Source organism: Hyaena hyaena, unplaced genomic scaffold (genome assembly GCF_003009895.1).
Source record: "Hyaena hyaena isolate Hyena2069 unplaced genomic scaffold, ASM300989v1 scaffold_8, whole genome shotgun sequence".
Lineage (NCBI taxonomy): Eukaryota > Metazoa > Chordata > Mammalia > Carnivora > Hyaenidae > Hyaena > Hyaena hyaena.
Window position 1 is genome coordinate 2,936,109 of NW_024080640.1, and position 24,239 is coordinate 2,960,347.

Sequence of the window (24,239 nt, forward strand, 5' to 3'; positions counted from 1 at the left end):
GAGTCCCCAACTCATCCTGAATTTGATTTGCTCCCTCCTGAGAATTGTCGGGATATTAGCAGGTATTTGTCAACTCCTGGTGTCTTGGGAGCGTATTTCTATGGAACAGGGGTAATACCCATCTGCAGAGGGGAGCAAGGCTCCCCCTGAGAACCTAGGACTTACCCAGGGCCATCTTGGGAGGCAAGGACAAGCCCATGTCACCAGCCCTGTCCAGAAGCTTTCCTAGCTCTTGTTTAAGACAACTATGGCTTGTCTGCAGCTGAGAGTATTTATATGGTAGCAATAATAATAGTTAACACACAGCCCTTACAATGTGCCTTGTTCTGTTCTAGAGATTTACCTGTAGATGACCTTAATCTTTACAAAGTACTGTCATTTTCCCCACTTTACAGATGAGCTGGCAGGCTCAGAGGTTAAGTTTAAAGTAGCTTATTTAATATTTGGGAGGAAAGGCTAGAAACTGTCGTCCCAAATTTAAGGCCCTTGTAATTAAAGTATGATTTTTTTTTTTTTTTTTTTAAGTAAGCTCCACGCCCAATGTGGGGTTGAACTCAGGACAGTGAGCTCAAGGGTCGCACACTCTACCAACCAAGTCAGCCAGGTGCCCCGAAGGCACTTGTTAAAATGGTTGGTGCAACTAAAATTGATTGGGTCTCAACTCAGATTTCTTCTGAACTTATCTATCCTTTAAGAAACTAGTATTCTAGGGGCGCCTGGGTGGCTTAGTCGGTTAAGCGTCCGACTTTCGCTTAGGTCATGATCTCGCAGTTCATGGGTTCGAGCCCCGCGTCGGGCTCTGTGCTGACTGCCAGCTCAGAGCCTGGAGCCTGTTTCAGAGTCTGTGACTCCTTCTCTCTCTGACCCTCCCCTGCTCACGCTGTCTCTCTCTCTCTCCTAGAAATAAAAAAAATAATAAATAAATAAATAACTAAAAAGAAAAACAACTAGTATTCTAACTAGCAGTAACTAAACGGCGGCTCTGAGCAGGACCCTGGAAAACGCTATCCACCTTTACTTCTAATCCTCTCCACAACCCTCTACAGAGGTGATACTCCATTTTATAGGTGCGGGAATGGAGACTCGGCAACTTCACAAGGCAAATGCAGAACTAGATGTGTCCATCTCTAGAAGTTCCGCTGTTGGCACCAACCGTTCAGAGGGCAGGCGTCGGAAAACAAGCTGCACATCTGGATTCTCATTTTTTAAAGAAACCTGCAGGTGAGTCCTGAACTTAGCCCACGTGCAGCCTCAGTGGTCCGGGCTTTCTGACTGCCCTGGTCACTGTCCAGGGCTTGCTGCACGGAGGAGGGGCCTCCCAGCCCCCGGGCCTTTTCATCACGCGCTCTCACACAGGTGAACACACACATGAACTTGAACACAGCAGGCACTTGAAACATCTCATCAGATGAGTGACCCTAGTTTCCAGTGGCTCCTTAATCAGAAAATTCAAGGAACCCAAAACATCCATTCCCACGCATTCTCATTACACGAATATTTTCTGCGAAAACCCAGTGTTAACACTGTTAAATAATTTGATGTGAAAATCATGTTCATGTTATTCCCAATTAAAATCTGGCCCTGTGAGATCCTGCCAAAGGTGAAGGGTAATGAAGATGCTGGTGCCCGAATACATTCTCGGGCACAAGAAGTTACATTACACGGTCTTCATTAAAAGCCTCAGGGCCCAAACCCTAGAGAGAGATCAGTTGCTGTTAAAACCAAGCTCTGAACAAGGAGGCCAAGCTAAACATTGGCAAAGTGGTTGGATTGTGAAGTCGTCAGTTGGGCCTCAGCCCCATACAGTCTTTGGACTCCTCAGTGGCCTTCCATGGAAGAAAATTTTAAAGTTGGAAGGGACATTAACCACCACCCCTCATTTAGGTTATGAAGATTAAAGCCTAAAGGCATAGAGGGACTCAGGACCACATGAGTGTAGCATCCAGACTTCTGACTCTTGGCCGGGATCCTACTACCCACACTGTGCTCTGAGCTCCTCCTGCCCTGCCCTTGCCATCTCAAGTCTTTGGGGGCACCTGGCTGGCTCAGTCAGTTAAGCATGCAACTCTTCATCTTGGGGTTGTGAGTTCAAGCCCCGCCCTGGGTGTAGAGATTACTTTACAAAATTTTAAGGTTAAAGGGGCACCTGGGTGGTTCAGTTAAGAGTCTGACTTTGGCTCAGGTCATGATCTCACGGTTCATGGGTTCGAGCCACACGTCAGGCTCTACGCTGACAGCTAACTCACAGCCTGGAGCCTGTTTCAGATTCTGTGTCTCCATCTCCCTCTCTATCTGACCCTCCCCTGCTCTCTCTCTCTCTCTCTTTCCCTCTCTCTCAGAAATAAATAAAAATATTTTTTTACTTTGTTAAGGTAAAAATAAAACCTGAAAATAATTTATGCCTATGTATTTCCCTTGCCAGAACTATTTTCATAGATAACAGTATTTAAGCCAAATAAATGACTCTGAGTCTGAAATTTGCCAGAATTTACCAAAATTATTACAGAAAACAGCCACAAAGGGATACTTTTTTTGGGAGGGGGCAAAAAATATGGTTTTAATTCACAAGAGAAGAGAAAGACTAATCACATAATAGGATTCTTTACCCTAGCCTTCAGGGTTCTCATCTGTGCCAACAGTGGGTAATGAACAATTCAGGGAACCCCATCACCAACAAGGTGTAGTGGCCCAGGTGACGTCCCTGCTTCTTCCAGTGAATTAGCTCAGTCGAGTACAGATGAGCAGCACGGATGGTCCAGGCTGTGAGTCCTGGCCTCAGTTTCCTCCTGTGCTCGCTGGTCCCAACTCCTCTGGCAGGGCCCAGCCCACCTACCCAGACTGCAAGAGGTGACGCTGGAAGGAGCCTGGCAGCCACTAGGCACCAAAACCTTTCACGTTGGAACACCAGAAACCCAGAGGTGACAGCGCAAAGATGGGATGCAAATATAGCCAAGGATTTGTGTCTTCCAGGCCCCACCCTGAGCCATGGTGTCAGGAGGCCACAACTGACGTCACATGTCTGCCTCTAGGCCAGTCAGCAATGGCCAGCAGCATTGGGGGCGGTCTACTTCACAGGTAGAGAAGTGAGTGGGATGCTAGTGCACCTAGTGTTGACTGCCATCATTTCTACCCAAGCTGTGACAACCAAGGGACAGTGAAGCTGGGATCCTAACATCCTCCCTGCTGCCTCACGCTGCATCTACCAAAGAACCCTCTTAGGTCTTTGAATGTCTTGAGTCAGTAAACTAGGAGGTCACTGAGGTAACAGTATGCCCCATCTGCCCAATTCCACTGTCCCAATAACCTCACAGTGTTTGAAAGCAACTTTATTGAGATAATTTACATGCCAGTCAGGTAATCCATTTTAAAGTGAGCATCTTGGGGCACCTAGGTGGCTCAGAAAGTTGGGCATCGGACTCTTGATCTCTCAGCTCAGGTCTTGATCTCAAGGTCCTGAGTTCAATCCCCACCTTAGGTGTGGAGCCTATTTGGGGAGAGAAAAAAAAAAAGTGAGCAGCTCAACAGTCTTTAGTATATTTACAAAGTTGTGGGATCATCACATAATCTAATTTCAGAACACTCTCATCATCACCCCCAAAAAGGTTATTTTTAATACCCCAAAAAAGAACCTGAAGGTTATATAAAAGATACATGTGATGAAATAAGAAAATGGGAATGAGAAATCAAGACCAAAGAAAAGGAAGCGACACATTTGCCAGGGTGGAGCCGACCTTGGTGATTTGATGAAGGCTCCCATGTAGCTCTGCTCTTGACCAAGAAGTTCTGTTACTAGAAGAAAGGAACACATCATCAGTTACTCAAAAGAAACAAAGCACTAAGTACTTTTTTTTAAGTTTGAGGGAACCCCCAAGTTATTTTACATTCAACATCTGCTACATTTTTATACCCAACACAATAGCTTTGATTACTTCCTTAGGCTTTTAAAGCCTTGAGCATTATTTCAAAACACCTCAATTTTGAAGGTATTCTGGGAGAAGCTAAACTAATGTGGCATTTAAGTGTTTATTCACAGATCATTAACTACCCAAGGAAAGGGCAGGCAAGAGATGAGTACAGTGAGCTGAGAGGTAAGTACAGTGAGCTGTGGTCAATCAGTGAGCCACATGAAATGGCCCCTTCCCAGTTCTTGAAGACCTGCAGGGAGTGGGAGGAGCATTAAGGTCATTGGTCTTAAGGAAAGTGCTTTGCTATTATGAATTCTGCCTTCCCTTTCCCGTCTTCCCTGCCTGCCCATCACCATCCACCACCACCCCCACCACCCCAATCTTGGAGGATCTGGATTAAGAGGACAGAAGGTAGTTAGCTGTCTACAAGGCAGACCATACCGCCACCTCAAACACTGTGGGTCCTGGAGCTTGGAAGAAGGTGGAGTTGAACTCAAGTTTGAGATCAAAGCTTCAAGGAAGTCTGGACTTAATGATGAACCATGTTCATACAATTATGGAATTCACTCAATATGTAATTAAGGAACCAAAACAGAGTCAACAGAACGTGGTCAAGGTAGTGACTGCCGAAAATAAGCACACACCATGTTCAGACTCGCCAGGGCGAGATGCCTTTGCCTTTGTAAAGAGAGAAGATACTTGAAACTTGTGGATTTGGGGCGCCTGGGTGGCATTCGACTCTTGATCTTGCCTCAGGTCATGGTTTCATGGTTTGTGAGATCAAGCCCGTGTCAGGCTCTGTGCTGACAGTGCAGAGACTGCATGAGATTCTCTCTCTGCCCCTGTCCCCCCCCCCACCACTCCCCACTTTTGAAATAAACTGGATGGCTTAGTTGGTTAAGCATCTGACTTAGGCTCAGATCATGATCTTGCAATTCATGAGTTGGAGCCCTGCATCAGGCTCTGTGCTGACAACTCAGAGCCCAGAGCCTGCTTTGGATTCTGTGTCTCCCTCTTTCTCTGCCCCTCCTCACTGGTTCTCTCTCTCTCTCTCTCTCAAAAAGTAAACATTAAAAACAAAATTATAAACTTTTTTAAAAAGTCTGTTTCTTGATTTAAAAAAAAAATAACTTGTGGGTTCATCAGTGGCAGTAAAGGGATGGATCTGTTTCCCCACAAGGGGCACCTCTGTCTGCCTCTCCCCTCCCCCATAACTTCCACAGGAAGTTGTCCTTGCTCCCCTGGTCGTAAAGGTTTCTGGCCCCCATTCAACCTTCCCAGAATTGCTGAGGAGGCAGAAGACTGGCTCCCAGAAGCTGGGGACCTCCAGCACAGGGCAGGGAGGATGCCGCTGGGGGATAGAGGACACATACAGGAGACACTCCAGAAGTATCTGTTGATGGGCTAGGCAGGGGCCATGGGTGAGAAAAAGGGGCCTTCACTGCCACATCCATCACTATCCCCAACACCTGCTGCCTTTTCTTCCACCCAGCATCTCACCCTGAGAAACCCGTGGAACCAGTGCGGGGGGAGGCCTGGAAGGTTCCGGTCAAGCTTCAGCCAACACTTAATAGCATAGCTTTGAGAACCCTTGCTTGCATGGGACAGATCCACCAAAAAAACCCCACAGCCCACCAGCCCTACCCCTAGTTTTAGCTTTCCAGTATTTGCTGTTTGAGAAGAGACACATCCCCTATGAATCCAAAGTTCTTCAATTAATTTGCAGTTTGTTCACAACAGCCTTTACAGGTATTTAAGAAGCTGTGTGCACGTGATCTGAACAATGCCTAGGTCACAGCTCAGGAGCTGAGGGAGATGCAAGCCACCCACGCTGGGGCAAGGAAGCAGCTTCAGCATAAAGTGACTTCACACAGTGACAAGGCATCTGGTCCAGCCCCCATCTAAGGCTGCCACCCACCCCAACACCTTTGCTGGAACATCTCTGGGGACGGAGAGCTTGCCCATCCTAAGTCACAGCCTGACTGACCAGTAAGGAAGTTCTGGGAGACAATCTGCCTCTCTGTAAAGCCTGCCCTGGGCCTCTGTGGTCACAGAATTGTGAAGGTCCCCATTCCTCCAGGAATGGAAAACAGCCTTCAAGTTCCCACCCAAAACTTTTCACAACCAAAATCTCGGGTTCCAACTTTTCCTGGAGATCGGTTGGCTGTTTCCAAATATAAAGTGGACAAGATTTCCTGAATGACCCTCCCAGTGAAAATCAAAAGAGCTGAATTTTAAAATCCTTTAGTTTATTTTTTTGTAATCTCTACACCCAACATGGGGCTTGAACTCATGATCCTGATATCAGGAGTCACATGTTCTTCCAACTGAGCCAGCCAGGCCCTCCTAAAATACCTCTTTATTTTTTTAATATTTATTTTTGACAGTGAGAGAGACAGAGGTGAGCAGGGGAGGGATAGAGACAGAGGGAGACACAGAATCCGAAGCAGCCCCCAGGCTCTGAGCTGTCAGCACAGAGCCTGATGCGGGGCTCAAACTCACGAACCCTGAGATCATGACCTGAACTGAAGTCAGGACACTTAACCGACTGAGCCACAGAGCAATTATGTAATCCACAGAACATGTGGGTACCCGAAATTTCATTGGTCCCAACTCTGATGCAGACCCTCTGAAGATGGTACCAGACCCTGACCAAGGCACAGACAGCCTACTCACCTCCCGTGACTGGCTGCTGTCCCTCCCTCAGTGCCATCTCAGGTGAACGTGCAGTCAACCAAAGTCACCAGATCTTTCTCCCTTCATTTCAGTAGTCTGGTCTCCTCCATTCTTACCCTAGTACAACTGAGGTTTTTTCCTCACCTAAGCACAGGGCTTTCACCTCTCCAGATACCAGCTTGCTGCTTCTAACTGATCACTCTACCCTGGGAGCTCTTGGCCTCCGCTCTATTGACACTTGAGGTCCATTACTCTGTTGTGTCCTATGCATTGCAGGCTCTTGAACAGCATCCCTGACCCCCACCTACTGGAGACCAGAAGCAACCCCCACCTCCAGTTATGAAAATCAGGTGTCTCCAGATATTGCCAGATGTTCCCTAGAGGGGCAAACCTCACCCCCCCTCATTGAGCTTGATGAGGAACCATCAGGCAAGCTAAGGGTAAAGCACAAGTCAGTGTGCATGCACACACACACACACACACACACACGCGCGCGCGCGCGCGCCAAGGTGGGATATTTGTGATATTCCTCAGGCACTCCTAGCTGCCCAATAACAAAGGAAAGATATCAAATGGTTAACTGAGAGATCACAGTCATACAGGACAAGAGTCTCCACCAGTTTACAAACATCTAAGTAAATTACCAGAAAAAGGCAATCTTCTCAATAGCTTAATCTCCAGGAACCTGTAGACCCAGTTTCCTGGAGTCCCTGACATCACCCCTCCATAGTGACATAGTGACGTAGGGAAAAGGCAAGAAGGAAATGGCAGGGAAAATTCAATCTCTTTAGAACCTGCAGCCCATTGACAAGCTTGAGGCAAATACAGAGTGTAATGTTTCTCCAGGAACCCCCTGCCATCCTAATGTTAATGCCTTACTAGAGGAAAAACCACCTTAGCTTGACAATAGCAAGGCCTCCGGTATCTTAGGAGTCCTCTTTAGCAGATCAAAGTCCCTCTGGAGGCCTCCCTTTTGCCTTTACCTCCTCCCAGTCCCATAGTATATAACCAGTCACTCTTCACAGCCTCAGCACAGCTCTTCCTGCCCACAGGTCCCGTCCCCATGCTTTAATGAAATCACCATTTTGCACCAAAGATGTCTTCAACAATTCCTTCTTGGCCATCGGCTTTGGACCCCACGAACCCCACCATCACCCCAAAACCACTGTTCTGTACAGACCTGGTTGTATCAGCCACATGCCGTATCCTGGTGGCAAATGGCCACAGAGAGAACAGGATCCTACCTTGGCACTGACATCCTTCAGCCCGAACACAGACCGAGGGGCACGTCCCAGGCTTCTCCATCTCCCCTACTCTTGCCGTCACATGACTCTGGCTTGTTCCTTCTCCAGGAGAGGCAGCTGCCTGCTTCTCTCCCAGACCCTCTCTAAGACTCAGCTCAGGCGCTGCCTTGAAAGCCCACAGGCTCCCGGCTGCCCCCGGGGGCCACTCCTTGCTCCAGGCCCCGCACCTCGCACCATCTGACTGCTTGTGCCTGCCTCCTGTCCACACTGCCCCACCGAGGTCTCCATCAGCCCGTGTGCCTCCAGCAAGCCCAGGCCTGCCCCATTAGCATCCAACGGGGTGATCAGTCAATTCATAACACCTGACTTTTCTCTGCATTAAGGCTGGTTTTCACCAGAAACCTGTCACACATGGTTTCCATGGACATTGTGCTCTGAAAGCTGTCAGACCTAGAAGAGGTGGGGTCCCTGCCATCTCAGTCAGTCCTCAGGGCCCTGATCCCAGGGCAATACGTCCCTTTGACCTTGGGGGGGTGGGGGCCCTAGGGCAGGGATGGGGCATCATGAGGATCTTTTTACGTTTGTGGGGAACTGGGGCTCTGGAGGTGACCAGGATGGTAGAGGTGTCCAATATCACACAGAGCTTGATCGCACACGGATCAGTCCCTACAGGATTCCAGGACCCCTCCCTGTCCCATGCCAGGCACCTACCATGTGGTCCCAGGCACACAAGTATGAGTGAGACAGCCTGGCCCTCAAACAGCTTTCGGCTGATGAGGAAACAGACCCACCAGCAGATGCTTCCAAGGCAGAAGACAGCCAGGGTCAGGCCCAGGAAAGACTGTGCCCTGGGCACTGAGGCAAAGGGCTAGACATGGACTCCACTGAATCTCCTAGTGGAGCATGAGAAGGGGGCAGACAGCCTGGTAGAACCAGTCACACGAGGTCCCAAAAACCAGGTAAGGGGCTTGGCTTTACCCTGGTGGTGTTGCAGGGAGGGTTTGTCACGGTCAGATTAATGCAGGGGACAGCCAGGAGAGAACAGGGAGCCGGGCCAGGAGCCAGCAGTGATGGTACGCAGGCCTTCTCTGCCGGCCCTGGTTCTGCCTTCACCTCCCTCAGCATCCACAGCCCCCAGGCTGGGGCAAGAACCCTGCAAAGGTTAACAGGACCCCCATGGACAAGGCCAGTGTCCCAGCCAGCTCCCCGCCCCTAGTTCAGAGCAGCGACCACAGCCAGGGCTCAAATTCCCTGCTTCTCACCAAGGTCAAGGTGCTTCATGTCCTAACCCTAGTTGGCCCACAGTTGTGAGGATTCATCGAAGTCATGAAAATATTGCACACAGGAGGTGCTAAAAGATCAGTAGCTTTAACCACGACTAAATCTGTCCAAAGCCCCCCAATTTCTTTTAATTCCCCTCCCCATGAAGGCCCAGGAATAATCTCACTCCCACCCGCACGTCCAAGACCCAGAGTAGCCAGCCCGAGGCAGAGGAGAGGCGTGGAGGAGGACCTCGGCCCAGCCTGGCCACCGGCTCTGCTCACCTCCGCTGGCTTTGGCTCTAAATCCCTTCTAATTATGTCACTTACCTGACAGTTTACCATTCAGCAGCCACACAGGGCGCTGTGATGGCACAGACCTTTGGCTGCACATGATCTGCCTGCTGGTGTGGACACTGGCCTCCTGTGCCCCTGACCACCACCCCCAATCCCTCCATCCATTTCACCAGATCACATCCCCCTCTGCCTTCCAAAGCTCCCACTCCTCTCTGAGCCTGCTTCCCATACAAAACCTGCTCCTTCTCAGACTGTTCCTCTTCCTCCCCTAGTCCCAGGTCTCACTCCTCCAGGAACCCCTCATCCCCGATCCCTGCAGGTGCCCCTCACACCCTTCCTCCCACTGCCCATTCTGGCCACACAACCGCCTCATATGGTTGGTGCTTAATAAGTCCATGGCAACAAGGAACAAACCCTCGCCCTCCTCATGTCTGGTACATTAATTTATCAGGTTTTTAAAATCAATTGCAGGGGTGCCTGGGTGGCTCAGCTGGTTGAGTGTCCAACTTCAACTCAGGTCATGATCTCATAGTCTGTGGGTTCAAGCCCAGCATTGGGCTCTGTGCCAACAGCTCAGAGCCTGGAGCCTGCTTCAGATCCTGTGTCTCCCTCTCTCTGACCCTCTCCCACTTTACTCTGTCTCTTGCTTTCTCTCAAGGATAAGTAAACATTAAAAAAAATTTTTTTAAATAAAAAAATAAAATCAATTGCAGCCTGTGAGAGGACAGTGTTTCTTCCTTCCTGTCTTTCAAGAGCCATGAGTTCAGATGGTCTCTTCTGGGGACGCACCCCCACCTGCCTGTCTTCCCTGCCCCGCACCCCACCTTCCTTATTCAGCTCATCTCTTCCCAAAAACTTTGCAGCTGCGTGGAGTCCAGAGCTCAGAATGAGCCAAGGGAGGTCTGCCTGGCCCTGCCCACCTATCAGCCCCAGTGGCCAAAACCACTCTCCTCCTCTGAGGGCAGGTGTGGGGGACTTGGCTAGATTTGCAGGGGTTGGGGGTCTCCCACGAAGTGCAGGGCTGGGGAACAGGGCAAAGGCCTTTGCATTGCTATTTGTACTGTTCACCTCAGTTCAGAACACTCTCTTCCCCTCCCCACACTCCCCACGCTCTTCTCCTGGGATCCAGGGGGTCGGTGCACCACCCATCCCAAGCCACGCTGGATCCCTGACCCTCTGGCCTGTCTTGGAGCCCCCGCTGCACCCCAGGCTCTGAGACATTAGCAGCCTGACACTGAGGTCCAGCCCACAGGCCACCCACTCCCCAGGGAGCCAGTCCTGCATTTATAGAAGTGGCCTAAACGCACCCACCGTCACATCTCCAGGGTGGTCCCATCCATCTGTCACTGCTTTGGCAACATTACATAGATGCCCACGGCCGGATGGCCTGCCCTCACCCCCTCTCAGTGTGGAAGGGAAGGAGACCCCCCTCGAGGCATCAGAGCCCACCCTGAATGCAAGAATTGGGTGAGGGTTCCTAACCCCAAATGTTCCCTCCTTCCTCCTTCCCAACAAGCCACCCCCCCCAACCTTCACTTTGGGCAGGACCTCAACCCTCTTGGTAAAACCCTCAAAGGCTGGAGGACAGCTTCCCAGCTGACTCGGAGACCTGTGACCTCAGGGGGATGCAGGGAGACACGAGTGTCACTTCCAGCTGCACCCGCCCTCTGCCACTGCTCGGGGACCGGAGTCCCTCCCTCCTTCCCTGTGGGGCGGCAGGCCCGGTGGCGGTGCGCGTGGCGTGGCCCCTCCACTGGCTGCAGAGTTGCCCCGCTGAGCCCTCGCACCATAGTTGGCAAGTCTAGAACCACCGGATCCCATTACCTCACCAGTGTGAGTTCTACCATTGCCAAACACGGTGGGAGGCGAGCTGCGGCAGGCAGCGGAGCGGCGGGCCGGGGAGCTGAGGGGGCCGAGGGGGCTGCAGAGGCCGCCGCCTATGCTAAGGAAGAGACAGAGACCGGGAGAGTTAGCAGGGCCGCTGGTCCAGGACAGTGGAGCTGGAGGCACCCCCCACCGCGAGAGAACAAGGTCACGTCCTTCTGTCCTTCCCGATGGCTCCTCAGCTGCTCCCTGCGTGGGGACTGTGCTGGCAGGGAGGGAGGGAACACACTGGCAGCACCTATCAGCTCCCAGGACCCAGCTCAGGACCAGACCTGTCCCCACCTGCTCTCAGGGGGACCCTAGAGGGTACCTCCACTCCACGTGGTCCTCTGCCTGGACCCTGGACGCTAGGGGAGAGATAGCTCAAGTGGGCCCTGACCTGCCGCTGGTAAGCGCTCCATGTCACTGTCTCATTTGACCCAGGAAGACAACCTCCCCCCCCCCATGTCATTCCCCAGGGCCTGAAGCTCCCCACCTGCCCTGCCCCACAGGGAGGAAGCTGACTTTCTGTACCTGAAACGCTTTGGTACCAAGCCTCAGAGAGGCAAACCCCTTGCTGTGGTCTCTTCCCAGAGAACAGCGGGCTCACTCCTGGGCCAGTGCCATTCCTCCAGGCCCCACAGCCTCTGGGCCCAGTGACATCATTCATCTTGGCCAGTCCATGGCAGAAATGAGCGAGGCCATGTCCCGTGGCACATCCCATCCACGCAGCATTCTCCTGACCATGAAACCCACCATATACACTCATGCTCTACCTGCCCATCCTCACACCCCCAGGGGGGTGGCTTCCACCTTATTCCCCAAAGTGCCACCTCCCCAGGCCTCAGGTAACTCACCCCAAGGACAGTGCACTTCTGTGCCCCACAGCCCCCAGATGCAGTCAGGCCCTTTCCTAAGGGGTGTTTGAAGCCACCTAAGGTCACCTCAAGTCTTCAGCCAGCGAGGAGTCCCAGCCCTCTAAGGTTTGGAAGGATGTTTGCCTAAAGCCTCCTGGGCAGAAAGACCAAATCACAAGAGGACCGCTTTCCAACCCAGAAGCCCACGCTGGAAAAGCAGCTGCCAGGAGACAGCGGCCACCGCCCCTCCTGGGGTGGAGAGAGGCCACCGGGGAGATGGGGTGGAAGAGAGAAGGTGCGGGATGCTGGCGGAGGCCATCCTCAGGCTCCCAAGGGGGGCCGGGGCAGCTACAGCACCGGGAGCTGCAGTCTCCCCAGGGGGTGGGGAGACTGTTCCGTGGAGAGAAATCTGCTTGGTGCTGAAGGTTCACAGAGCTGAGCAAGGGCGAGGCTGTGGGGTGCATGGGCCTGTTTGGGAACCCCTGCAGGAACCGGGTCCTTGGTCCCAGGGTTCTCCTGAGAGCCAGTGACAAAGCTCCTCCAACTCCCTGCACAGCCTCGGAGGTGGGCAGGGTGGATCCCTTGTCCCCACCCCCTGGGGTGGCTGGAGCACCGGGCTGGCTGGACACCTTGGGGAGGGAGCCTTCTCCCGCACCCGGGGCCAGGCTTCGCGAACCGAGCTGTGCAGCTGTGCAGCCCCTGCCCTCGATCAATGGAGCTGGATCGCATTTCGCAGAGCCCAGGCTGGGAGCAGGATAATGGCTGGGATTGAATAAGCAAATGGAGCAGAGGGGGAGGGGCAGGGAGTCTGGAAAATCCACTTCACACAGTCCCTCCAGGGGCTGGCATCTTCAGAAGCCCCAAGCACCACAGACAAGCAGGGGCCCTGCCTGGGGGAGGTGGACACCCTGGACTGACTGCTCTTGAAATACACCGAAAACTCAGAGCCAAGTGCTTCCCACTCCGACAAGAAAATGCTTTCAGCTGCAGCGGGAGGGACTTCAGTCAGACTACAGGAATCCCTGCGGGGCACAGGGCACTGGATAGATCAAACATCTCCATAGCCCAGCTGCCTGTTGAGTGGGTAAAACCTTCTGCTTATTTCCCTGGGGACACACAAACGAGGATTCAGGCCCAGGGTACAGGGTGGTGAGGAACAAAGGCTGGAGGGGTAGGAGGAGGCAAAGGGAAGGCAGGCCTCCCACCCCAACTGACAGGAAACTGACCCCTGGATAGGGAGCTGGATACATGGTCCCCCAGCCTGGCGTAGCAGTTACTATTGTGGGTGAGCTCCCCACCCAGGCCAGGAGCTGGGGCCTGATCTGGGACTGACTAAATTACAAGGAGGTGAAACTAAGTTAGGGCCTAAGGTCTTTCCCAGGGAGCACTGGAGCTGGGCCCCAGAGATAGCCAGGCACGGGGGCGGGAGGGGGGGTGGCTGCAGGGACAGAACTGGCTCCTCTACACCCCGCCCCCCCACTAACACCTGTGACTCAGGGCTCAGCAAAGGCACCCACCTGGGCAGGTGTTGAGACACAGAAGCAAAGCCACAGGAAGAATGGAGCCCAGCTGCAGACCACCCAGGGGGTGAGGGGCGGCTGCTCTACTCTGAGGCCGGAAGGGCGAGGCAGGAAGGTACAGAAATGTGGCCAGACATTTCGCAAGGCCCAAGGATGCTCTAGAAACGACCATGCCCAGGGGCCTTCCAACCCCCCTTGTTGGGTCTCTGTGGCCACCCCCACCCCCAGGGGTCACTCTGATCCGGGCCGTGGACACCCTTCTTCCCTGCCCCTCACATCTGTGGCACGGAGCCCCGGAGGGAAGCTCTCAGGCAGATCAGCCATTTTAGCCCTGAAGGAAAGGGCCAGAGCAGAGAGACGGGATGAGCCAGGCCCTGTGGGGAGAATGGACCATCAGAGGAGAGATCAAAGCTTCAGAGGCTGAAGTGTCCTTCTTAGGATAAGTAGCAAATGATTAATATCCCTCCTTTTTCTACAGCACTTAAAAGAGCTTCTGCACAAGGACTCCATCACCACATCCAGTAGGGACTATGATTGGACACCCAGGGAACCAGCATAGAGAAATGGTCTGACCTCCCAAGGCAGTCCCTGGGGCCCTACGCAGGAGGAGTTGGTAGCTCACTGGATCCCACCCTCCTCCAACAGACAGCCTGAACAACACACTACCCCCTCCCTCTCCACACCAGGCCTGAGGCTCACCCCCCAAGGAGAAACAGCTCCATCAGGAACTGGGGCCCATGACTTCAGGCTCCACAGCCCCTAGCTGGTCAGTGTCCCAGGCCAGCCAGCTGGCCTCTTGCTGAGTGCGAGTGACCTGGGCCTCGCACCGGGCCAGCCTGGCTGTGTCCTGGCCCCTCAGCATCAGTAGGTTGTCTGGGGCATCCGAACCCAGGCCTGCGGGTTCAGAGCGGAGACGCCTCCAAGCCCTGGGGGCCAGGAGTGCCCAAAACACAAAACCAATGAAGCTGACCCCACGCAAGGTGTGGTTGGTGACTAAAAAACGACACTGGCCTGGCCCCACTCCTCACTGACTGACCTCTTCAGCCAGAACGTTCCTCTCAGAAAGATCTAGAAGATGACTGAAAAAACTTCCACACCCCACAGGGCCGTGGTGGGGCATCGGGGAGATGACATTATGTGATGTGGTCCAATACACAAATGGACAGGGCAGTTTCCACACCACCGCCCAAGTCCAGGGATCCAGGGGGCCACATCCCAGCATGTGGTATGGGAAGAAGACCACTGGTCCTTGCCCCGGAAGCTACCAAAAGCAGGGCCTGAACCACACACTCCAACGCCAAGCTCACCAAGCACCCCAGTGCCCATGAAACACCTCGCCTGACCACGAGGAGCTGCCTCCCTCAGTTCCTGCAGCAGAAGGCCGGGCCCCCGTGCTGCCAGCCAAGGTCTCACCCCAAGGGTGTGTTGGGAGCCAAGCTGGGCCTTCCTGATCCATGGCACCGCCCAGGCTGGCCCTACAGATGGTGACCACCCCCCCTCCACTGCTGCAGGCGGCCCCATCTGCTGGCCCAGCTCGGATTGCCCGGCCTCACGCTCCGCTGTGGCCCGAGGCAGTGTAAGGCGATCTGGCTGCCCACGGGGCTGCAGCTCTCACAGCAGCTGAGCCAGATGGGCCAGGGAGTGGCGAGGGGACGCTGGGGCCCAGACACAAGACGCAGGGGAGGTGTACACGGCTGTGGCGACCCGCTTTTCCCATATTGGCACTGCACATGATTGCTCAGAGCGGAGAGACACAAGCAAAAATGTGCTAGTGCCAAAATCGGCCAAGCAGACTGGAAGTGTTGTGGGCCCTGGGTGGGGGGGACATGCTGGAGGGGGCATCCATGCACACACCCACCCCCCACCGAAAACAGTCCATTTCCGACGTCCAGGCCCACGGGGGCCAGAGGGGGTGAAGAGTGCTCCCGAGACACTCGCGGATCTGTCTCTGCTCTGTTTATGGCCCTTCGGTAATTCACTGACCGAGACTGTTCACAGTGAATTCTACCAGTGCCATACACAGAACAGGAGTGGCGCTCTCGAGGCTGCCGACCCTGCAGAGAGACCCCCGCGCCCCGCAACCCTGGGCTGAAGCGCCAGCCTCCCACCAACTGCTCAGCAGCCCTCCTCACCCCACACCCTCACAAACTTGACATGCCTAGTCTTAGCCCCAAATGACCTTCCAAGGAGGCAGTGACAGTGGAGAAGGGCTGAGCACTCAAGGCTTGGGAGAGGGTGGGGCGATATGTCCAAATCGTCGGGGCGTTTCCTGTCTCAACCTGAACGCCCACCCAAAGTCCCTCCACCCTCACTCAGCCCACCCTTGCTCAGGCTGGGGCAGGAGTAAATCCAGTCCAGAAGAGCAGACAGCTGGCCAGATCCTCCTCTCTGGCCGTCGCACTGGGTCCCAAAGGGGCAGTGGCCAATGGGACATCCAAAGTGCCTCCCCTGACCTCTGAGCACAGAACCCTCCCATTCCAAGACGTCTGGGTCTCCACCACCCTCCAGCCCCCAGCCTTTGCTGTGGCAGAAATAGAGCCCTCGGGGCAAACCAAAACTGCCGCTACCCGGACTCCCATTCCAAACCAGACCAGATCCTGAACTGCCCTGGTTGGGCATCTCTGCTGCCGGCCTGTGGCCAGAACAGCCGGGCAGGTGGGCAGGAAGTCCCTTGGCCAAAGAGGCAGCATGGAGGGAGCTGGAGGCACAGCTGCCCTCCAGCAACGGGAGCAGCTTCTGGCTGGCTCGGAGGGGACTGCAGAGGAAGGCGGAGGCGAGGGAGGGGCCGGGAAGGTTGCATCAGTGGTTGCCAGAGTGGCTGCCTCGAGAGAAGTCACCGTGGCAGCTCCTGCCTCTGGTGCCGGGCGCCCTGGGGAAGGAGAGGGGGGAAGGGGAGAAAGGGTCGGTCTCAGAGGAGCTGGCGTCCAGGCAGGAGGTCTGGGGACTCTGCAGAGTGGCAGTCTCAGCCTGCTCCAGGCCCAAGTAGGGAGGGACCAAGGGGCAGAGCGGCTAGAAAAGCAGCCTGGAAGGGCTAGAGAGCAAGTCCCCTGGCCCAGAAACTATCAAAACCCCTTGGCGATGCTTCTCCCAGCGACCTCAAGGCTGCCAGGACCCACGCTGCTTCCCATGAGCAGCTATGTTAAATCCTCACCCACTCTGGCCCCCGACACTTGCGTCCAAGGGAGCCCAAATCACTGTTCAATGCTCCCCCCCTTTCCCCAGCCCCCCAGGGACTCCTCACCCTGCTTCAACACAGGCCCACTGCTGGTCTTCCAGAGGCCGACCCAGCTTGCTAGGATGGAGGTCTTCGGAAGTCACTCCCGGGCACTCCGTCCCAGTTCTTCCCCCCACTAAATCAGTGCACTCAGCTAGGGAAGAGTAGGGACAGGCTACGTCCTACCCCGGGGAAGGGGGAGGGGTGGGGGTGGGAATGTTAGTACAGACTGTGGGTCACGTGAAGGTAGTTATCAAAGGAGCTCAGGGTGTGACCAGCAGACTCACCCAAGGAGCCCCAGAAATGCAGATTAGTAGGCCCCTCAGAAATCTGCATTTTAAAAGGTACCCAGGCAATTCTGCCACAGGGGATGCCAACCTTCGCGAAGGTCTGGGAACTCTTTCCTGAGGCCGCCACTCTAAACTATCAGAAGCCTAACTAACCCCGGGGTACTTAAAACCAACAACCCCAAATTCTTTTTTTTCTTTCTTTGCGGAGCTAGGGGTAGGGAGAGGCGGGTGTTGGAGGAGACTGGCCTGGCACCAGGCAGCCAAAGAGCAGGCAGAGGAGAGCAGTTATGACTCCTGCTCGCCCTGGTCCAGGAAACGGAAGGTAAAGGGCGCTGAGCCGGCCTCGAGGGCTGCACGGGCTCTTTCTAATTGTGGCACCCGCGGACATACTTGGTCTGTTTTCCTCCTCACCTTTGCAGCTGCCTTGGGTCTCTGTAAGCAGAGAATAGCTTAAAGGCCAAATCCCCTTCCAGCTTTCAGTTGGAGTGGCAAAGCTGGGCCAGGCTCCTCCCCTGCGCCTGCCTCGCCCCTGCTAAGCCCAATGCGGCAGTGCCGCAGTGCTGGGGCGGCGCCATACCGGCCGCCCCAGCCTCCGGGGTCAACCCCTAGAGCCCTGCGGTACCTCTCTGCTCTCCGTTGGGGCAGGCTCAGGCCTGGGTCCTAAGGGAGCACGGTCTCCCCACTCTCCTGAAACGAGGGCCAAGGGGAGCTGGGAGGGTATAAGCAGCGAAAGCCTCATTTGAAGGGTCAAAAGGGAAAACTGAGGCCTGTAGTTGAAGGAGAATTCTCAGAGCAACTTCGTCTGCTCTGGTGGGAGAAAGGGGGGGTAACATGACACAGCCCTGACCTTGAGATCCAAAGGCACAGAAATCCACTTCTGGGAGTGGGAAGATGAAGAGAAGGTGTGGGAGCCAGCTGGTCCCGGCTCCCACCCTGGCCAGAGGGAGATGGAGAGATACTGACAAAGAAGAGCTTGGGAGCTGGTGTATCCTAATGGGGACCCAACCTGCGGGCCAGGTGGGAAGGCCGCTGACACTAAAGCCACCAAAGTGTCCACAGAATACTTGAGGGTCACACTGTATGTGTACCCTACTCTACAAGGTCTCTGCTGACCTCACCCCACATCTGCTCCACCCTCCAGAACTCAGCTAGGACCATCTTCAGACATCTCCGTTGGGTCCTGCCTCCTCTAGGTTTCTCTCCCTCGGGGCACAGAGCAGGGCCCAGGCTCCCTTTCAAATTCTAACAGCTCCCAGGAGGAGAGGGTCGCTGGGACACAATGCCATGAGTACTCCAAGATCGTGGGCCATCAGAAGTCCCCCTGTAGCTCTGCCCTCGCCGTGTACGCAACGATTCCGGAGTGCCGTATCTGAGCTGCACCACCCACCGCGGGCCTGGGCCTCCTCCCTCTGGTCTCCAACGAATGCCCCCAGGCCCAAGAGGCTGGAGGCTAGGGGCAGCTGGGGCCCTCGGACACACCCAGGGCCCAGCGCCGGCCCTTCTGTCTCCCCAGAAGCCCCAGGGGAGAGACCCAAAGCTGTCTTCGTCGCAGCCCTGGTCGCCAGAGCTCCCACCATTGATGCGGGCGGCTGGAGCTGTGCGAGCTCAAGCCAGGAGCCACTGCACGGATTTAACCCGCCTGGTAGGGGTTAAGAAATAAACGAAATTCTCACATTCATTACCTCGGGATTCTTTCTCCTTTACATAAAGCCAACTCCAGAGGTCCCCCGACTCCCCAAGGAGCGGGCCAAGGCCTCAAGTACACGAAGGGGCAGCCATGATTGGTAAAGAAACCGGCAGCTAGGATGCAGCTCAGAGGCCGAGATCCGAACCCACAGCCTCCTGGCGCGCCGGCCAGTCTCAGCTGAGATGTGGGGCCACGTTCCTTTGGGTGCACTCGGTCCGCGATCAGGACAGATTTCTGGGAAGGCTCAATCTCGGCTCGGAGACCTGACGACTCGGCGCCCACGGGGCTCACTGCGGGAGATGGTGCGCACCGGGTGGAGCCCGGTGACCCCGCCAGAGGGCCAGGGGCACAGCGCAGACATCCGCCACCTGGCCCCCAGGAGGAAAATCGGGCTTTTAATCCTCTAGAGCTTTACGAAGCCCGACAGAATGCTCCCGACAGGGAGGCTCCGTCCTCACCTAACGAATGGGGGTGGGGAGGTTGATTAGGGCACCGCCGGCTCCCGGATCCTAATCGCTCTGAGCCTGTATTAGCGCCCCCAGCCCCCCAGCGAGTACGTCTATACACAGGGTAGGGATGCCAGGGCTGGGGGAAGGGACAGCGAATGGCTGAGCTTAGAGGGCTCGGCAGAATTGGGCGACCCTTGACTCGGAGGCGGCTCCCTCACATCCAGCTCCTAGGATGCGCGCACCGGTGAAGTACCCGGCACGCCGTCCAGCTGCCGACCCCGAGGCAGAGCTCTGGGGCCTCGGGTGCTCGGTGGCGCTAACAAGGATATGGGGGCAGGCGCAGGGCGACAGGGTGTCTCGGCCGCGTGCTCCAAGGCTCCCAGGACCGGTGGCCCCGAAGCAGAGGCAAGCTGGAGGTCGGAGACTACCTTCCCCTAGAGACTGGGCGGGGCCGTCCCGGGGCCACAGAAATGGTAACGACCCGTCGAGAAGCCCGGAGTGGGGGCTGGAGAAACTAGCTCTTGGAGCAGGAGGAACCCTCCCTCAGCCCAGGTCGGCGCCTGCCTCCCAGCCCTGCGCTTCCTCCTGAGCCCACCAGGGCGGCGAAACGCCGGCGCGACCCCCGATCGGTTCCCCAAGGAGGTGCCTGGGCCGGCGCCGATACGCACCTCGCCAAACACAATCCGCACCCAAACCGCGCGGCCGCCGCGGGTCCGGGTGGCAGCAGGGATGGGGGGTGGGGCACAGGCCAACTCCACCGGGGGACCCAGGACCACGGAGCCGCGTGCGCACCTCTGCCGGAAGGCGCGGGAGAGCAGGGAGGCCGCACTGCCGCGTCATCCCCGAGGGCCGGCCGCCCGCCCAAACCGGGTTCTAGCACTGCTCGCCCCGGGGCGCCCGCCTCCACCTTCTCTCCCTCGCGGGCGCTGGCCCTTCCCGGCCCCGCCCCGGACACTCACCTGCGCCGGCTCCGGGCTGGGCGCACCTCCGCCTCCCAGCTCCAGCTCCGTGCGGAGTCCACATGGGAAAAACAAGACAAAAAAGGGCTCTGGTTCGGAGCGGCCCAGATGGACGGAACCTGAGGCGCGGCCCGGCCAAGGGCGGCGCCCCGAACCTCCACAGCGCTACGCGGGAGGAGGCGGCGCCCGAGCGCGGAGTCCGGCGGGGGAACAAAGAGGAGCCGGGATGGGGCCGCGCGCTTCCTGGGTGTCGGGTGACAGGTCTGCTGGGGGAGGCCCCGGCCCTGCCACCTGAGGAGGAGCCGCCTCCGCGCGGCAGGCGGGGCGGGCCAGGAGAGGTACGGGGGCCCCGAAGGCCGAGGAAAAGGGTGAGCTGGGTGCCCCGGACTACGCGGCAAGAGAGAGGCCCGCTGGCTGCGGCGCAGAGGTGCAGGGACTCGACGGGAGTGCAAAGATAATGACTCAGGGAGGGTTTACCGCCCCCTGAGCCCCGCCCGCCCCCCGCTCTGCGCCATTGGTCCAGGTGCCTTGAGGCGGGGAGGGGCAGGGGGCGGGCCGGGGATGATTCACCTTGAATGTGGCTCGGGTTGGTGCACAGCGCAGGGCACGCCCGACCGGGACTGCGGAGACTCTGGGAGCCCCGCCTGCTTGCCCAACCTGGCCCCTCGGGGTCTCGCCGCCCATCTTCAATCCCTGCCTCCTGCCCTCAGGCTAGGGGGCCGCAGGCCAAGGCGCGCCCCGACGCCCTGCTACCCCACCGCCTTCTTAAGCCCGGAGCTAGCCGAGGTGTGTGTAGAGTAGCGTGCTCGGAAATATGACCCCGTGCTGGGGGAGGGGAAGTGCATTTGAAGCTGGGACGCACTGTGGGGCCACTGGACGGATCTCCGCAGTCTCCCCAGCCGAAAGGTGCGCAAGGCTGAGCTGTGTCAGTGGGCCCACCCGGACCCAGGGCTGCAGGGCTGGAGTGGAGACGAGGAGGCTCCCCGCTACCTTCTCACCAACCTAGAGGCTTGCCCAACTCTGCGGCCTCACAGGTGTCTGGCCACTGCGCCGCGGGAACAAAGGCTGCCTGTCCCAGAAGGGGGAGGGGGAGAGGAGACGCCCCCAGACCCGTTCCCCCTCCCTTTCTTACCCCCAGCCCCCCTCCTGCGGCAGTGGCTCCCCCGGGAGGGGGCGGGGCGGGCCTGGGTTGGCGCGCGGACGCTGATTAGATACTTCACTGCGGTCCTTTGCTCCGATACCATTCGGAGCATTCCGAGGGGCGGGGCAGGGGCCAGAAGACAACCAGGCTGTCAGCGTTGGGGTGGCCTCTTCCTACTCCCCCAGCATCCTGGGCACCCGAACGCCTCCGCCCGCTCCCGCTGCTTAGGGCGCCCTTCACAGTACCAGCCCCTCCTGGCCTCCCCCAGACGGCAAGCACAGTTCAAAACCAGATTAAAATAAAACGTTAATCCGTCCTCCCTTTTAGCTCCTATTTTCCCTATCGAACCTCGCAAGTTAGGTCTGGCGGCTAAGAAGCCCCTAAAAAGGAGAGTGCTTAGCCAATGTCCCCCACCAAATCTAAAGCTCTCTTGTATTAAAATTGAAGAACGTTAGCACGCTGTTCTGGGCTCCAGAGAAGGGAGAAAGTAGGCATGGTGATGGGGGGGTGGGTGGCAGGGTCCATGGTCCCCACTATCCCAGGCCCTGCCCAGCAGGGAGGGGCAGAGGGTTGAAGTGCTGATACGAACCGTTAAATAGATCCGACTCCTGGGCGGGGCCTGCTCAAGCCCTGCGTGTCTCAGCCAAGGGAGGAGGCCAGATCACCACCCCAGGCAGCTCGTCGCCCGGCTAGTCGCGGGGCCTCGGTGTCCCTCTTAAAGAGTAGCCCGAGATGAGGCGTGGTGAGCCAGGACCCGGACAGGGGAGACCTTGAGCAAAGCGCGGGGCCCAACGGGCCAAGAAAGGGGAGGGGGGTCGTTCCACATTAACCTTTCCCCGGCCGGCACGCATTCCCCTGCCTAGCCGAGTCGCCCTGAATGACCCTGGCTCTGTCCCCAACCGCTCCCTACCTGCTCCCCGAGAGCCGTGGGATGCTGGGGCGCGGTGTGTTAGGAACCGCAAAGCCAAAGCGCAGGCAGTGCCGGCTGCGAGTGGCCCCCGCGACCTGTCGCGCCCTCTTTATAGCGCGCGCCCCTCCCCCCCGTGCCCGGCGCGCCCCGCCCGCGCCCATTCACCTGCTGTTGAGAACCAGACACCGCTCAACGCAAAGCGAGCCACCCGGCAGCGCGATCCGGCCGTCGGGGCTGGCGAGCTGGGGGCGCCGCCGAGATGGATCCGGTTTCCACCTTTTCTTAAATGCGCTGCTGAAAACTGAGACGGCCCCGGCCTCAGGAGCCAGCGTTGCTTTCTCCCCCCGTGGCTCCCCGCGCACCCCAAGGCCCCCAACCCCATTCCGGGAGGGGGCGTGAAACTGCACCCTCAGGGGCCTCATACATATTTTAGGGAGCAGGACAGGCCGGTAACTGGAGCTAGACCCGGACGGTGAGGGGGTGGCCCCCGGGGACTCGATACCATGTATCCCTTTCGGGCCGGGGCGCAGGCAGGGGAGGAGGTGGCTCCGGACGACCTCGGGTCCTCACTTTGCTGCCCTGCCCTGCGTACCCTGTGCCCTCCCTCAGCAGGCCGAACACTTGTCTGCCCGGCGGGGCATCCTCCTCCTTCTAGAGACCTTTTCCGCCTCTCTCCACCAACATCCCACTCTGCCCAGGACGCGTAGGGTTGGATCCCTCGACCCTCGGGTCAGGCTTAGGAAGGACCACTAAACCGCGCCTCGTCCAATCTGGAAGTCAGCTTCCCACCCACCCACCCACTCCGGTCCCGGCCCTGGTCACAGTCCTTTCTTTCTCGCTCCAGGTGTTTCCGCGAGTCTCTGGCCAACATAGTTCTTTCCCGCCCCCTGCCCCACTCTGCTTCCCTAATTTTGTCCTCTCTTTGGCGGTCACCGTTGTGCTGAAGATGTTAAGCGAAGAGCTTATCAACCCTCAGTCTCCCCTCCCTTCTCCCTCTACGGGGCAGGATGCCTGGGCTGCAGTCGCCTCCTTCCCTCACCTAGACCCTCCTGGGGAGTGGCAGTTCTGCCTTCGGCCTCGCTCAGATTGGTCCAGACCCCGCGCTGACCCGGCCTCTAGGTCCACGGTATGCGTGAACGAGCATTCCCTAAGGAAACGGAGTCCCAGGTTCGGGTCCTCCGGCGCTCCAGTTACCAATTGCGTGATCTCCAGCGATTCACTTCACCTCTCAGAGCCTCAGTTTCCCCATTTGCGCAATGGGCATAATGACTCCCACCTCTCAGGAGGAAAAGGAAAATGCACCTGTGGGCACGGGCGCGTACTTCGTGACCCGTAGGTCTATGCAAACTACGGAACCCAAATGATCACCGCCACGGACCACGTACGCTGGCCTGCGCGAAGCCTTCCGAATGCGCGCCGCCTGCGGACGGATCCTAGATTCTTAGTGCTGCCCCCTCGAGTTGTCGCCACTACCGCCCCATGCCCCGCCAGAGCCTCGTGCTTGGGGGTCCGGTCCGCTGGGGGAAGCCGAAGCACTGTCTTTCTGTCTTGGCCCAGGCCCCAGCCCTCGGGCCTTTGTTCTAGACTCTAAACGTGCGTTGGTCGACGCTTGCAGGTGTCTTTGAAAAACAACGAATCCCCCGTTTTTCGAAAAACTGTGTGCGTCTGTGCGTTTTTTCTTCAGCGGCGCGCTGTCTCTCTACCATTTCAAAGGGCCCCGACACCCAGAGATTTAGCTCCCTGGTGCAGGGGGCCGCCAGTGCAGGGGTTGATAGGGAAAGAACGAGAAAACCAGAGGCACAGACAAGTGAAAGGCGATCCCGTCATAGAAATCTGCTCGGCTGTTAGAAACAGTGAGGAAGATATAGATGGTCCTTAATATGTCCTGGGAAATGTCCTGGACCTTAGATGAAAAGCGCAAATGACACGATGTCCGTTTGTGTAAAAATATAAATGGGGGGTGGGGCA

General features: G+C 56.8%; 1 protein-coding gene across 1 annotated transcript; it reads right to left on the minus strand.

Annotated features, from left to right (window-relative positions):
• Positions 1-3,453: 3,453 nt before the first annotated feature.
• LOC120238970 lies at positions 3,454-21,473 on the minus strand. Its single transcript, XM_039243042.1, has 5 exons — positions 21,462-21,473; positions 21,219-21,289; positions 20,221-20,747; positions 3,732-3,789; positions 3,454-3,484 (listed from the first exon to the last, which is right to left on the minus strand). Exons 1-5 carry the CDS (start codon positions 21,471-21,473, stop codon positions 3,472-3,474), a joined length of 681 nt encoding a protein of 226 aa, XP_039098973.1. The 3' UTR covers positions 3,454-3,471.
• Positions 21,474-24,239: the final 2,766 nt, after the last annotated feature.

What these genes read in the sequence shown, in the direction of transcription:
- LOC120238970 (XM_039243042.1), bottom strand. An exon ending in TTGGGCAAGCCTCTAGGTTG is followed by an intron (nt 20,748 to 21,218) that starts GTGAGAAGGTAG and finishes CCCCGCCTCAAG; the next exon opens with GCACCTGGACCAATGGCGCA. An exon ending in CCAGCCCGGAGCCGGCGCAG is followed by an intron (nt 3,790 to 20,220) that starts GTGAGTGTCCGG and finishes CCTTTCTTCTAG; the next exon opens with TAACAGAACTTCTTGGTCAA.